Raw genomic sequence first — 15,930 nt, forward strand, 5'->3', positions numbered from 1 at the left:
CTATTCTAAATTCTTCCTAACAAAGGAAAAGTTCTATTTTAGTTTGTTTGACAGGGAAATGTTTTTAACTAGATTGAGTTTCCCATATTTTGTTTGCTCTGCCTTCTTCCATCTTTGCCTAAAAAAAAAGTTTCTAAAAAACCAGAAATGCTTTCGGTACTCTGGCAGAGCAGGAATGAGGCTGCCTTGGCTGAAGCGAGAAGATGGTGCCCATATCGGGCCCCAGTGGAGCAGGACTATTTGCCATCTGCTGCACTTGCTGCCTCGTCTCCAAATTGGGCCTGTTCTGTAGTTTGCTGCAAATATTAGGAGCTGAGCCACTAGCACTTCCCACCCATGGCAAGTCTTGAACCCTCCATGGGCTGCCAAGACCATCTGAAAGCAGGGGGCCGCTTTCCAGCTTAGGGGAAAAACACATGCATTAAGTGGAACGTCTTCCCCCTCCTCTGCTACTCCCCAGCCGTTTTGAAAGGTTTAGACGGAAAGGGAGGAAAGGAAGACCTGTCTGACGAAGCCGAGGAAGGTGATGGAATTGTCTGTGCAGGTCAGGGCGGTTTATTAATGATCCACAGGAAAAGAACAATCGTCCTGCCACAGTTTCGCCTGTAATGAACCAGCTTCATGGAGAGCGGGCTGCTTTCTCTGGGTCTGGCACCTGCTGACTGCAGAGCTACCTGACACAGCAGCACTGGGTTTCTAGCAAAATCCCCGCACTGGGAGAGGGGCATCCAAAATAGTGACTTTAACTCACTGGGCAGGCACTCAGGATGTGTGACCGTGGTGGCAGTGCTCCTCCGCAGAAGCCTGGCCCGGAGCGTGAGTTGACAACACTGGCTTCACACCGCCCACGAAGTGCCCGTCCAGGTAAGTGGATCCCTCTGCTGGGTGGTGGAGGTCACAGCAGGAGCAGATCCAGACACGTGGTGGCCCAAACTCTACAGACTGGACGTTCTGGAACTGGCTTGTGCCGCAGAGGGGCTGAGAGGGCTTAGTGACTACGCAAGGCATGGTGGACAACAGATGCTTCTGTGTAAGGGTATGCAGTGGACAATCAACAAAATTCAAACCACCACACAGAAGGGGAAAAGATTCTGGGTGAGCCAAGCGCTGCCTCTAGAGTCAGGGCCAGCCTCCCTCTTAAAGGATTTAAAGACCCTGGGGGATGCCCCCAGGTGAGTGACGTCATAAGTACTTGGGGGTTGGGTGGGGTGGTTTGAATTTTTTGAGAGGTAGGTGTTCCCCGAAGGAGAACAGAACACACTAACACAGCCAGTTGGCAGTTTTTTACTCCATATACTCAGTTTACTCTGTAGAAAAATGGGTAGTCAAGGCAGCTGTGCCCTTTGGAAGAACAAGGGGAGGAAACTGCTAGGTGAGGCAGCAACGTCCATCAGCTGTTGCCATGTTGCTCCCGCTGAGAGTACAGCACGCGTGGCCAACCCCTCAAAGCCAGTCTCTATCCCCACCCAGCTCTGGTTACAGGAGCTGAGTCCAGTGGTTCTCTCATTCCTGTTCCAGCAGTCCAGAAACAAGAGTGGTCCCAGCTGCAGACCAGCAAAGTAACAGGCAGAAGAAGAGGTCACTGGTGGCTTGGTAGGAAAGAGATCGCTCATGATAAATGAATCAGGACTGCCTGCCATTTTTCCTTGCTGCCACCTTAATCAATGAAGGAAAAGGTGAATTGCTATTGATCTCTTCAATACTTCTCAACGATACTGTACGAATTACAGAAACACCAGGGGGAGGATGAAGGAGAGACAGAAGAAGGACAGATGGAAGAAGTCTGGGCAGCAGGAGAAAGCAGGGCCTCCCTGGAGGTGGTCTTCCTGTCAAGGGGTGTTATGGATGCTCGGGACACGTGCAAATCGTCAGCAAGGGCCCTTCCTCACCCCAGCAGTGCTGCCATGGACAGTGGCCTTGGGGCTCCCTCTACACCTCACATGCTTGGTAGGCCTCATTGGGGCACAGGAAGCCACATGGCTCCTCCTGACAGGAGGCCTCAAGTCTGTGGGTTGAGAGGTGCTGCGGATCCCAAGGTCTCATGAATTTCTGATGCTGCCATTCTCCAGTGGTGTCTGGCTAGGTTACCTCAGCAGCTGACTACAATTTGGAATGGGGAAGCAAGAATCAAATGCTTCGAGAGTAAACTCTGGCTTCACTGTACTAACCCCACCTCTGGGTCAACTCGCAAAAAAAGAAAAAAAACTAGACAACTAGACAGGCAGCAGATAAAGTTGAAACTAGCCTGTATGTTACATAATGTTACATATGTTGTCATACTTGATAATGACAAAATGATGGCTTCTGGGGTTCAAGCCTGACCTTTGAAACACTCCAGGCTGAAAGACGTGTCAAAAAGATCGTAAGGTGAGAGGCTAGATCTGGATTCTGGGATTGTGTGCAGACAGGCTTGACGATGTTATTTATATGTGAATAGTCTTCCCCCGTGAAGCAGAAAACAGGGCACGCTGGTATCACAGACAGGCATATCAACCCATAACAGAAGACACACACGGACTGACTGATTCTCAGGACTTGGACCAACCAGTCGGCTTTAAGGAAGACTGAGAACACTTCAGTACTTGGGGACAGCTGCTGTTTAGGAAGCAGTGCTTACTGGAACAAAAGTCATGTCAAGAAAGGAGCAATGTTAACAGACAGATGGCATGGCAGAGGGAAAAGGGAAATTCTACCCAAGGCTGGCTCAATGAGGTCAAAGATGGTCAGACCTCAGGGTCAGGAACAACAGTTCTCTTCTTTCATCCACTGGGTCTAACTGTTCAGAGGCAGATGAGGGAAAAAACTGTACAATCAGAGGTCCCTCTCCAGGTCACAGAGTGCCCTCAGCTTGTGGGTGGTTATCTGTCACTGGGGGCCTGGCAACCCTTTTCTACATACATGGGAATAACTGGGGACTCCCCAGGAACCTTACCCCATGCCTTTCAGCATTCTCCAGGTGGAACAGGGTGAAGTGCTCCCATTCTGCAGATGGTGAAACCAAGGCTGGCAGGCAGTCACATGGCAAATACAAAGCAGAACCCAACCATAAAAAGCCATGCGTGAAAGCAGCAAGAGCCCTGCCGGGAGCTCTTGGCATGATTCTCCAGGGACAGTGACTCAGGCTGTGATTGTATAATTCCGAAATCAATGACAACACAGTTCGCCAGTCTCCCCACCTTCCTCCCACAAATACCTGAAGGCCTCTATTTCGTAGAGCGAAATAGAATGCAAGTTACAAAGCTGCTGATGTGTTTAGAGTGGAAGTGCTGAGATTAGGAAGAGGAGGTGGTTAAGTGCACCCTGGGCGTTTACAAACGGCCACGTCTGCAGCCCTGTAAGCTGATGAAGGATGAGCCCCGGCCAACTCTGCCAGGCAGACAAGAGAGACAGCCGGCCCCACCCGGAGGAGTGAGAGCGTGGCTGCAAGAGGGCATGAAGATAAGAAACAACTATTTAGCAAACACCAGTATCCTCCTACAAGGCATCTTCCAACTCCGAAAGTGACCCTATTCTAAAATTACCAAGTGGCAAATGGCCAGGCCAAAAATCCATATCCAATCAGTGGTAATGGACTATGTGCTGGATCTCCTCATGTAACGTTGCAGCACTGCTGTAAAAACCCTGGGTCAGTAGTTTTAGAGTGATTTAACTGGAGCGGCAACGGCCGCCCAGCGCTGCAAGCACTGGAGAGGTTCTGAAGTGCAGTGGCCTATGGAAGGCTCTGGCGGGGAAGGACGGACCTGCTGGTCTTATTTGCATGATCTTCCACCTCTAGGTATACGTTCAGTGCCAAGATCCTTTTCTGGTAACTGTTACAAGGAAATCCACTGCATCAAGAGAAGGGACAGGGAGAAGGGGAAGGCATTAGGCTAACCTGGAATGAAAAATGACACAGTTTCACTGTGCGGCCTCACATTCACCTCTCATTCCTGGTTCAATGGACAGCTTTTGTTCTTGGTGCACTCAATGTCCTAAAGGACTTGTCGTGGGTCCTTTTCTTGTCCCTTTCAATTCTGGATAACGCCTGGATCTTTCTTCAGAGCTCCTGCCTGGCATTCCACTCCCTCTAGCAATCCAACTTTACCCAGATCAAAGATAAATTCATGGTAGTCAGATGACTATGGTCATGGTAAGGTGATATGGAGACAAAAAAGACCACTGCTACATCAGAGCATAAGGAAGCATGGACCAGCCAGGCTCTAAATAAGTCATCCTGGTAGCCCTCATTTTCAAGTCCCAGTGACACTGGGAAATGAGTAAGGTCAGAGTCCAGTATAAACAGAGAAAGCATGGCAGATCACTCTCCAAATACCCCATGGCAGTCGGGGTGCATGGCACAGTTCCTCAAGCCACTCCTTAGATGTCCATAGGACATATGTGGAGTCCTAGCTTCCCCTGCTGGTGACAGGTGGCTTATCTTTGGTCCACAATCAAGTTGAGAAGAGGCTCTGTTTGTAGGTTTAGGACTTCTGAGCATTAGTGTTTCCACTGCACACAATGTGCCTGGAAGAAGTTGTTCTAATGTGCAGGAGGATGTGGAAGCAGTAGCAAAAAGACCCAGACTTTTCTTTATAGAAAAGAGACTGGCTGACCCCTGATTCTACTTAAATGCTCCCAACACACAGGCCTGTGTCCAGTCCATCCTGCCTGCCTTGGCTCTGGTGGCTTGTCCTCAGTGAGGTTCCAATCCTAGATTTAGCTCAACTCGGTGAGAATTCTCGTGAACAATATAAAAGATGTTGTGAGCTGTTGCTCACTGAGAATCTCCTATCTACCAGGGCACCAGCGCTGGGCACACTGCAAATATCCATTATATCCATGGTAACCCTACGGAGAGGTACCCAGAGAGCTAAGGGTTTAGGTTTAGTAGGATGGCTGCACTGCACAACCCCCGGGGCACCGTTGGGGTTACTGAATTCTACTGAATACTGATACTGATAATAGAATCTATTACTTGCTGAGATTGCCGAGGTTTTACAGGTGCTAAGGATCATGTCCAAGGTCGCACAATAAATGGTGAAGCTAGAATGAGCACCCAGGTCTGACTCTGCTCATGTTACTAACAGTCTTTGTTAAGTGGCCAGGAAGGGAAAGATGTCCTTCAGTGTTCAGGAGATGGGTCTAAAGAATGAGCTTATCCTCACTGAATATGTGAGACATGCTGTTCAGACCAGGTTAGGGGATCTCTGCTGTTAATTCTCAAGCTTGCTCATAATCTTATTTCATGCATCACCGCGTTTCATAACAGACCATTGGTCACTTTCATTTTCAAAATCCATTTAAGTTTAGCTGACCAGAAATGGTCACAGGTGGAGCGGCAAGTGGGAAGTTCATTACTAAAGCCAGGTTTGGAACCCGTAGGATCTCGTCCAGTCCTTGGCAATAGACACAGGGAGTGGGCGTGCTAAAGGCAAGAAGAGGATGGTGTTGATGTTGGTTCATCCACCAGAGCAGTCAGGGCTATGCCCTGGGGGGAGTCGCATGTGAAATGTTAGAACGTTAGTACCGATACTACCTGGAGAGCAAATGCAACCCACAAGCTGCTTCCCCTCGGCGGACAGTCCTGCTATTGTCTATGAGGAGACGGGCTTTAAAATGGCATCAGTTGAATCATATAATTCCAAAGAGAAATGATGGACATTCAGGCAGTGGGTGTCTGGGAATAGTTAGGACAAACAGAACAGGGAGGCGTGAGGCCTGAAGACCCCTGAACATGCCAGCTTGAAGGCTCACACTCAGGTCTACATGGGCGTGGGCCAAGGTGTCAGGGTCTGAGGTGAAGTTCTTCTGGAAACAGACAGGGCAAGTCTGCACAAGGCCATCTCTTGTGTGGAAAGTGAACACAACAGGCTGGTCAAGAGATATGAATGAAACAGAACTATTTCCCAAATGAGGCTTCCAGAAAGAAGTGGACAGACTTCATAAGAAGGGATTTCACCTGAAAAATGCTAATTCCAAGTCCCTTTTCTTTAGCCCTTTGTCATTAAGAATGTTACTCCCCCACCACCCCATGCCACCTTTTTTTTTTTTTTTAAGAGAATTGTAACCAAAGCTTAGAAGCAGTGAACCCCCAGGATGATTGAAGAGGTAAGAGAAATCTAAATTAAAATAAATGTCACCCAGCTCACCGGCACTTTTACCTCTGAGGAGCCCAGCAGTCTCTTACCTCCTGATAGCAATTCTCCATTTGTTCCAGGCCAGAGGCTCTCCACAGCTCTACAGAAGGCAGACCAGGAGGCTGAACGTGCCTGGCAATAGCCGTGTTCCACAGGGATGGCTCATAAAGAACATCATTTTATGTCAGGCAGGCAGATAGTATCGAATACCATAGGTGGCAGGGGTTCTGCTTAGCAAGGCTGTTTGAAGGATTTTCACGACCTTATGTTTGTAGTGATAATCTGTTAGTGAACCAGTAAATGCATTCTCCAGTGGCAATCACTGCCCACTATAACTCACTTCCAAGCCTCAATTTAGATAAGGTTCAAAGTAAGGACTATGGACTATTGCAGCAGAAAGATGCAAGAGGAAGTCATGTTTGAGCCTTTCACATCTTTACTCTGGGACTGATTTGGGTTCGACTAAAGATGGAAAGGAAAAACCAGTGCCAGGGACTGCCCTAGCACTGCCAAGGCTTCTGCTTAGGGAGGAAACAATTTGTTAGGTCTACACCTCTACTTTTCTTGCACTGAAAGGAATAGTAAGAAAAACCAAACTAAAGTGGCAGAAAAAACAGAAAAGTTTATCAAGGAAGAGTTCACCATAGTAAGGACCCGTTATCCAGGGAAAGGAAGAGTCTCTCTGCTGAAAAGGATTGTCTTCCCTGAGATACAATGGCATCCTTGAGAGCTTCCCACACACACATATATACCCCACGTAGAGGCTATAAGGAGGCCGCATCTCTTGTGGACCTAACTTTTATTCTGCCCCCGACCCGCCCTCCGCCCCGCCCCACCATCCCAACAGCCAGCCTGGGATGCAAACACTAGCCTCTGGAGGGCAGTGAGGCCTATCAAACCTATACCAGTCGGGCTGTATGACATAATTACAGGTAATAGGATCTTGGCCAAGCCAATGAAGAATTAGGCCCAGCAGCTATTTCAGAAGAATGGATGCAATTCTATGCTTGACTAGCTATGAAAGTTCCAGGCAGAAGAATAGGGAAACAGACAACAGCCAGCTGAGCCAGCAGCTTTGCTGAGAGGAATCCCACTGGAGCCAGCACACTGCTGGCTCCCATCAGTGCACGCTGCTGAGTTTGCTTGGGGAAGGCAACTGGTGACTGGCTCCCAAGGAGTTTAAAAGCCAACGGGGGGTGGGGGGTGGGGGTGGGAGGGGGAGGCCAGTAGCTGGGGGGGCGGGGGAGGAGGGAGAAAAGGGCAATGTGACATTCTTCATTATATTTAGCCTCACCTCTTTGCATTTTGATGCCATTTTCATTGAATGGGACTAGAATGAGAACTGAGGCCCTCCTCCTAGAGCTTTTAGAGATAATTTGGCAAGAGTCAGGAGCCCATAAATGAAGGAGCTGTAAGTGGGCAGCCTGGTATTCACACAGTGCTTACAGCCTATCCTTGAACAGAAATATGAACTTCAAAATAAACCCTTCACCTCAGTTAGCAGTTAGATCAACAAAAGCAGAGGATGGAAACCACCAGGGAGGGAAAGAGACAAGCAGCATCTATTAGGAGAGTGGGGAAGGACATAATGCTTTCTATTTGAACACTGGAATTAAAAACAAGGCAAACAAACAAAAAAACACTCAAATACCATTATCTCATTACCCTATCTGACAGACGGGGAGACCAAAGGAGGTCAGAGTCCCCTAGAAACCACACAGTCAGGTCTGAGTAATGGACTTCTTCTATGAGAAGATCCTAAATTAGCAGCTGTATGTCCAACCTCAATACTCCAAAGACTTCCTCTCCACCCCACAAATGTTAAGCTTAGAGAGCTTTCCTGAAGAACCAGAACAGACAAGAACAGGTCTTCTTCCCAGTCTCTAGAATTAAGTCACAGGGAATCAATAAGTTGATTCAATGAACATTTATCAGTTGAGATTCTCTTATACATGAGGCAAGATACAAAGAACACAAAGGCAGAAAGCACGCTTCTTGTCCTTGTGAAGTGAAGGAGCGAAGGCGCTCAGTCGTGTCCGACTCTTTGCGACCCCATGGACGGTAATCTACCAGGCTCCGCCAGGCTCCAGTATTCTTTTCCAGGCAAGAATACTGGAGTGGGTTGCCATTTCCTTCTCCTTCTGCCATTTCCTTTCCTTCTTGTTCTTGAGGAACTAACAATATAGTGGGGAGACCAACATAGATCACTTCAACATCACTGGCCAGTACATGACAGATGTCTGTATGGACACAGCACTCTGGGGACTAAAGGAAAGCCATCTGCCCAGCCTGAGAGATCCAGGGAGTGCTAAAGAGAGAGAAGGGGGTATATCTGGATGGATAGATGGGAATAAGAGAGCAAAAGAAGGGGGTGGTTGATATACTGGGTGGAGAGCTTAAGTTGACCTCACAGATGGGAGATATGGAATTAAATGTTACATATGGGGAATTGTGAATTATAATGTCAGTTGTGATGAGGTGCAGATTGAAACGAATAGTGGAGATACCTGAAGTTCAGAGGTTATCAAAGATACATGTAAACTAAGGAGATTAAACTTCATCCCAGAGGCAATGGGGAGTTACATATTTATAAATGATGCATCTTTTGAGAAAGGTTAAAAATAGAAATATGGACATACATGATCAAACTGATATGAAGCAAGGCAGGTCAGCGAGAAATTATACAAAAATTAAGGCCCACTAAGGCCAAACAAAGGATGAAGCAGGAATCAAGCAGCTAAATGATATAAGAACTATGACAAGAGGAGGGAGAGTCAGCAATTCGGGAAGGCATGGCCCCTCTGCAGTTGTGAGCCCCCAGAGTCAGACTTAGAGACTCTGACCACTCAACCAGTGTTGGATCTCCAGGCAGATTCTCTACAAATTTATTAGTTCCAGATATTTGAAGGCTCAGGAATATACAACATGGCTAAAAAGAATAACTACCTTATAATAGCAAAACTGGCAAAATTCGGGGAGAAAAAACATTCATTTGGGAATGCAGACATTTGAATTTTGGTATTGATATTTGTCCTACAATAAGCTCTGTGAATAGAGGCAGTTCACTCTACATCTTAGTTTCTAGAATTGTAAATCTGGGGATAATATTTTTCTTATAGGTTTGCTGTGACATTAAAACAAAGTATTATATAAGAAAGTGCTTTTACACTAGAAAATGCTATATAAAATTGATCACTATTAAGACAGAAAATCTTTACTTGAGCCCCCATCAAAGAAAATAGCCTGAAATTAATTGAAAAAAAAAAAAAAAAAGGAAAGACCCCTGGTGGGTGATGAACTGTCAAGAATGTGTGGGGGAGGTGAGAAAAAACCTCAGCCCTCCCAATAGCCTTTAATGCCTTGGGGGATAACAGAGGTGTTTAGAAAGCTGGCCTTGCTGTCTTTGCTCTTTCCTGGGCAGTGGTAGAGATAATTTAGAATAGGGTGTCTTTGTATAAATAAGTGCAACATTGCCGGATGGCTGGCTTGCTTTCCCAGCAGGTTATTCTTTCTAGCTCAGCGAGGGCTACCAAGGGGCAAGGCACTGATAAGAGCTGGAGAGTTGTGGGTATCTTCCACCCAGGTAGACTTCCTGTGGCTTGAACCATTCTCATAGCTTTGATCCAGAGAAGTAACGTGGTTACTGTTCCTCTTTACATTTGTCTCCTGGACAGGGAGGGGGCCTGCTTGGACAGATGGGAAAAGAAGGGCAAGAGGGCAGGTACCAAGAACTTTGAGGAAAGACAGGGCATGAGGGAAAACACTATTTTGATCAGCGGTGAACTGCTTAGACTGGTTTACCTTTTACAGACCAGACGCAGTACATTTGGTGCTAAAACAAAGGAGAAGGAACCACTTTTCTTTTAATTAAGTGTTCTTTCCCAGACAAACCCCTCTGTAAATAAAGACACCAATATTCAATGCCGAGCCCGCATTTTTCTGAAACATAAATACTTGCTCTTCAAACAGCAACAGTTGCTTGTGATGCTTCTGTGTATTTTTCTTTCTTTTTTTTTTTTAAAAGCAGGGGTAGTGGGAGGGAGGGAATCCAGGTCTGAGCCCTGGCCACTGCAGCCTGCAGAATGAGCTCCCCAGGGGGACAGCCTCCCTGTGGATGCTGGCAGGAAGAAGGGAAATAGGTCAGGGCAGCAGCCGGAGCTTTCGGCTTACTCTCCAGCATGAGGATGTCATTTTCCAGGCAGCAGCAAAGGGCAATTTCGGAGAGCTCAGGACAAAGGGGTCATTCAGAAAGGCCTTGGAAATGATGCCCCCATCCCCCTGGGAACTGCCTTCCTACAGCCAGAAACTGTGAAGAGGGTTCAACTGTGGTGCTGATCTCTTTTAATAATACCTTCTGGTCCCCTCTCTAACAGTGTAGGTTCTCCTGCTGCAGCGGCAGCAGCGGGTGAGTGAGTGAGAGCTAGCTAGCTGGCCTTCTGACACAAAGGTGTGGAGAGATTCCCCAATGACTGTTTAACTCACAGGAAGAGCCTCAGAAAGAAGAGGATGACCTGGGATTGCTGGATCAATGTTTTAGACAGCAATGCCAAGGCAGGAAAGAATCACTTACCCAGGACCACAAGATAACTGGAGTGTGAAAACCTTGGAGTTTGCACTTTTAAGCTGGTTGGTTATCTAATGCTCTCTCTCACCACTACTTCTGGGAAGATGCTAGCAATGGGCACAATTCTCCATCTGGGAAATTACACCGGATCTTCCTGTCCTTGGCAGTGTGGCAGGGAATTGCCTGAAAGAGGCAGCTGTATTTGGGGGGTGGGGGGATGCCTGGCAGAGGGGTGTCACCAAGCACATGCTGTCCAATGGGACACAATGATCTCATGTTGTGTGATCCAGAAGTGGTCCAGCCTCAAAGACAGGGGACATGAGAACAAATCCATTTTCAGGGCTATACCCAGCCATTTAAACCCAGTCCAGCAAAACCCGTGTAGTACAGTCAGCAAACACGTTTGATAAAAAGACAGTAAGTATTCTAGGCTTTGTGGACCATATACACTGTTGGAACCACTCAACCTTGCTGTTATAACATGCAAGGACCCATAGACAGTATGTAAAAAGGTTAGTGTGGTTGTGTTTCAATAAAGCTTTATTTATAAAACTGGCAGTGGGCCGGGCTTGCCCACCCCTGCTCTACACCAAATGAGCGAGGCTGGGAAGAACAGCTGAAGTCCTTTGAGAGTTCCTGAGCTGCTGTGGCCTTCCAGGTCACAAAGAGAACTAGGTAACAACGTGGTGTCTAGCCTACAGTTAATGCCCTGAAGCTGGCAGCACCACCAGGACACCCAGACCATTGACCTGAACAGTCCTGCCAGGCTCCCGACTCAGGGAAAGGAACAAATGCGAAGAGGAACCAACGGCTGAGGAGAAGGGCCATGAAGAAAGATGGAAAAAAAGAAGAAAGGCAACGAGAGGTGGCAGGGAGACACTGAGGAAAATGAGCTGCATGATGGCCAAAAATGCCAGGCACTCTCTCCTGATGAGTGTCATTGTAAAAACACATTTTGGCAAAGCAGGGTGCTCAGGTCTAAAGATAATGGGGGCTGGCTGAAATGAGAGGGGTCTTGTGTGTGACAGTGCAGGCTCCACAAGAAGATATGGGATGCAAAAACTGCAAGTTGTCTCCACCCGAAACTGGGAAAGAGACAGGCAGCACTTCCTGCCCCATTGATCCAAAGCCAGGACAGTGCACCTCATTAATAAGGAGACACTTTTCAGGGCCAAGTGCCCTGTACTTGAGCTTTTTGTCTGCTCCCTGCTAGGGTGTTTATTACACAGTCTCTCCCCTACTTCACATCCTTCTCAAGGCAGTCTCTGGGTTCCTGAGTCCAGCTCGATGGCCATGCCTCCCTCTGTGGGGTCACACATGAGGCCCAGGAGGTGCTGTGAAATCAACGTAAGACCCGAGTGCTGCTCCCTTCTGAGATCAGATTTGTAGTGACTGGGGAAGGTAGGCAGGGGATGGAGAACTGCTGGCCCAAAATAAGATAATAAAACATATATATATATAAAAAGAGGGGGATGTGGCAGGGTCAATGACAATCGCATCACCATACCTGTTTTACTGAGCTAAATGTGATTACCAAGGGAACAGGCAGAAGGTAAGAAAACCCATTCAACTGCAGCCATCACAGCAGCAGTTTGGCCCCCGAAGAGTTCCTGGAATGAAGTCTTCAGTGGACACTGCCCTGAAGGCGAGAGTTACATGCACTGCACGTCTGTGGTCCCATGCTCAGTCACCCAGGCAACCACGTGGTCCTTCTCCTAAGGGTGGGAAGGACCTCTACACTTGAGGACCAATCTATCAGGCTTTTCTGCATTCTTGTGGGGTAGAGGGAAGATGGCAAAGAGAAACGCTCCCCAGGACAACTCCTGAAATAAAAACGAGGATACTATACAGGCAAAAGTTAGTGAACAAACCTATAACAAAATAAAAACCCTTCTTCATTTCTATGCCGTTCAGAAAGGAGTTTTCATATACTGTGAAGGAAACTGCCCAGAATAGGCTGTAACTGGTTCCTTTAGTCAGAATCCCAAGTTATCCTCCGTTTAGGCCATACTTGTCTTTCCTCTGGATAAAGACCTTCCAAACCCATCAGCCCAACAATACATCCAAGCAGCTAAGAAAACGTGGAGAGGCTCTCTATCAAGAATCCCCAACTTACGGCTATGAAAGATGGGGACACTCCAACTAAGAAAGGTCAATATCAACCGTGGATAAGACTAAGGATGCCAGGGGCACCAAAGAGGATGGGGAAAACGCTTTAGCTTTTTCAACAGTCAAATATCAGCAAGCACACAGACAAAGGTAAGGTCATAATAACCATGAGACAGTAGAAGAGCTTTGGGCCACCCACTCCTTTCAGTGGTCAGTATTCTCTTTGACCCCTTTGTGCTTTTGGATATCACCAGCAGGCCAGAAACATGATCAGGAAGAAAAGTGGCTGGGGAAACAAGAGTTAAAAAAGAAAAGGGAAAGCACCTTTAGAAGATGTGAAACAACAGGAAGAGGATACTGGTGAGAAATGAACAGAAACGTGACTAAGAGAGTAAGTGATGAGGACGTTACCAACAAATGTCTCAGGCAGCCCAGTGAGTGGATTTCCTCCCCCATCTAAAGCATAACCAACCAACCAACCTTTGTTCCTGCTCCCTATGTGCAGTCTTCAAGTCATGACCTTGAGTGGACTCACCTGCTTATTCCAACATGAAACAGTTCTGCAGTTCCTTATTCAAAGGGGATATTGCAGAAGGGAAATTCTAAAATATCCGTCCCTTTAACTCAATTCCTATAGGGTCAAAAATGTCAATAGCTACTGACAACAGGAGTGTTTGGATTCTGGAAACACTTCTCTGGCATGCGGGGAGTGGGGTATCTTTAATTGATAACAATGCAGCCTCAATGTGCAGTTGCAAAATAGCGGGGAAAGACACCTTGCATACCAACATAAGGACTGCTTCTTCACGAACAAATGCATCTGACCACACATGAAATAGAGGGCAATGTGATACTGATGAGACAATTAAGGAGGTTAAGCACCCCCCGTTAATATATTCACTGACATTTCAAATCAATATGAGAGATGTGAAAGCTTATAAACAGGTATTTGTACCACTTAACATCCCAAAGAAGCCCACACTATTGCTCCCAAGAATCTACAAAGATCCATGAGCAAGATAACCTCTAAGATCCCCATAATCTTTTTCACTATGTTATGAAATATGATAGTGCATTAAGGCAGGAGGTACCCTGTGGGTTTGATTGTTAAAAAAAAAAAAGGCAGATCTAAAACCCTAAGCCTGAGTCCAGCACACTTCCCACTGTTCCTTTTTTGTGCCCTGCCTAGCAGAATGAGTGACAGGCATACTCCTGGAAAGAAGATGGATCTGTTGACTATGACTTGAGAGAAATTAGCAGGTAGATGGGCACCATGGCAGCTGAGCAGCCTCACTCCTGCCTGCAAGAGCCAGCCCAACAGGCAGAAACAGAAATACAATTAAATTAAGTCAGAAAACCCGCTACAGAAAATGCAATTACTCAAAGATACAAATAAATGTTCAAAGAAAATTGGCCCCTGACAGGGTTAGTCAAGCTTCTAAATCCAGCTGGAGGCAGGCAGCTCTGGGCTGATTCACCAAGGAGGAGACCGCAGAGCCGAAGGCTCACTGCCTCAGCATCCTGGCTGGGTCAGCCAGCGTTCACCTCGCATCCCAGGACACCCAGGGTGAGGAGCAATTGGCGGGTGGATGGTCAATGAAGCAGGGCTCCAGGAACAGGATGTGGGCAGACACAGAATGGGTCACGGACGTGCAAGGCGGATCGCCAGAGAAAGGGGCAGACGGATCTCCGACATTGCAGGAAAACACCAGACCAAGTGAGCCCCGCTCCCTCCACCCTCCTCATCCAAGAAGCAACTGGAAGATGCCCTACCTCTCGCTGCAGCACCAGCTCCTTGGTGAAAAGCGTTGCTTCCTCACTGAATGGCTCCCCTTCCTGCACCAAGCCTGGGAGGTTCCGGGCTCCTCTGGGGCATTCGATACCTGTGTCAGGAGAAAGGAAGAATTTGTGGTGAAAAGGGGCCCATGAGGTCTGGTGTCCAGCAAGAATGGTCCCCTGACTCTGGGCGATCTAGTACCTACTAGATGATAATGCAGGACAGGACAGAGAAGTGGAAGGAGGGGAGGTGTTTAGTTCACCTGAGGTGGGAAAAACGACCACTATCAGGGCAGCAACAGTGGAGAAGGGGATCTTGGTCACAGAGTCTGGAAATTATTAAGATCACCAGGGGAGTTCCAAGTAAGATATTCGGGAAACACCCTCACTCCACCAAGATGTGGGATGAATCCTTGTCTTGGACTCCTCACTCTCTAAGGGCCTATAGTCTCGCTGCTTCAATCATCACTTACACAAATGGCTCCCTCACCTAAATTACACTGATATCCCCGCCATTCTGCCTCCTGAGAGCCGTTCTGGCTGATGCCTAGACATTTTCTCTTTACTATCTGACTTGCACATCCAATTCACAAGTGTTAACTTGGTGTCATTTTCCTCTTCAAATAAGCTTCCCCCTCTGTCCTCTGGCTATATTTGGGACAATAGTACCATCAGTATTTCATTCAGAATGGGAGACAGAAAAAAAACAGAATCTTGATGACATATTAGGTGTCTGAAGCCAGACAGACCTGGATTCACATCCTAGCTGTCATTTATTAGATCTGTGACCAAAGCCCAGTGACTGAGCCCACTCAAAGCCTCAGTTGTCCTATTTGTAAAACATACTTCAAGTGCCTGTTGGTGGAATTAGGGGAGATTATTACGGCAAATATTTAGTAACATGCCTGACACATGGAAAGGTTCAATACATTTTAGCTCTTATTACTGTATCATTATTATCACTGACACAATTACCCATGCTCAAAATCTCAGTCATCTTTCATTCTACAAAGTAGTCTGCAAGATTCTTGAAGACAAAATCTCACCCTTCACATGCCTGTGTACTCAAGGACAGCACTGTATACAATATGGGTGCTCACTAACCAAAGCAGACTGCGTTTTCTTTCTCTTTGTTTCAATCATTGATGTTGCAGATATTTATCATCGATGGTGGTCACCTGTGACAGGCCACAAACTATGTCACATTTTGATGTCTGAATTAGATTCCCCCAAATTCAAACTGCAGCTGCAATTATGAAGCCAAAAACGTGACCTAGGTTAGAGACCTAGGAAAGGAAAATAATCAAAATATGGGGGGGCGGGATGCACTTAGTGCCCATATCTAAACCACTGCTGGCCTCTCCT

At 47.0% G+C, this 15,930-nt stretch overlaps 1 protein-coding gene across 1 annotated transcript in view; it reads right to left on the reverse strand.

Moving 5' to 3' along the window:
- The window catches only part of SND1 (staphylococcal nuclease and tudor domain containing 1), a 421,566-nt gene that overhangs the window by 85,164 nt on the left and 320,472 nt on the right, over positions 1–15,930 (reverse strand). The window contains exon 16 of the mRNA XM_005893665.3: positions 14,563–14,672. Coding sequence (XP_005893727.1) covers positions 14,563–14,672 — 110 coding nt within the window. The remainder of the gene's footprint in view (positions 1–14,562; positions 14,673–15,930) is intronic.

This window comes from Bos mutus, chromosome 4 (assembly GCF_027580195.1).
Source record: "Bos mutus isolate GX-2022 chromosome 4, NWIPB_WYAK_1.1, whole genome shotgun sequence".
In the NCBI taxonomy this organism is placed as follows: Eukaryota; Metazoa; Chordata; class Mammalia; order Artiodactyla; family Bovidae; genus Bos; species Bos mutus.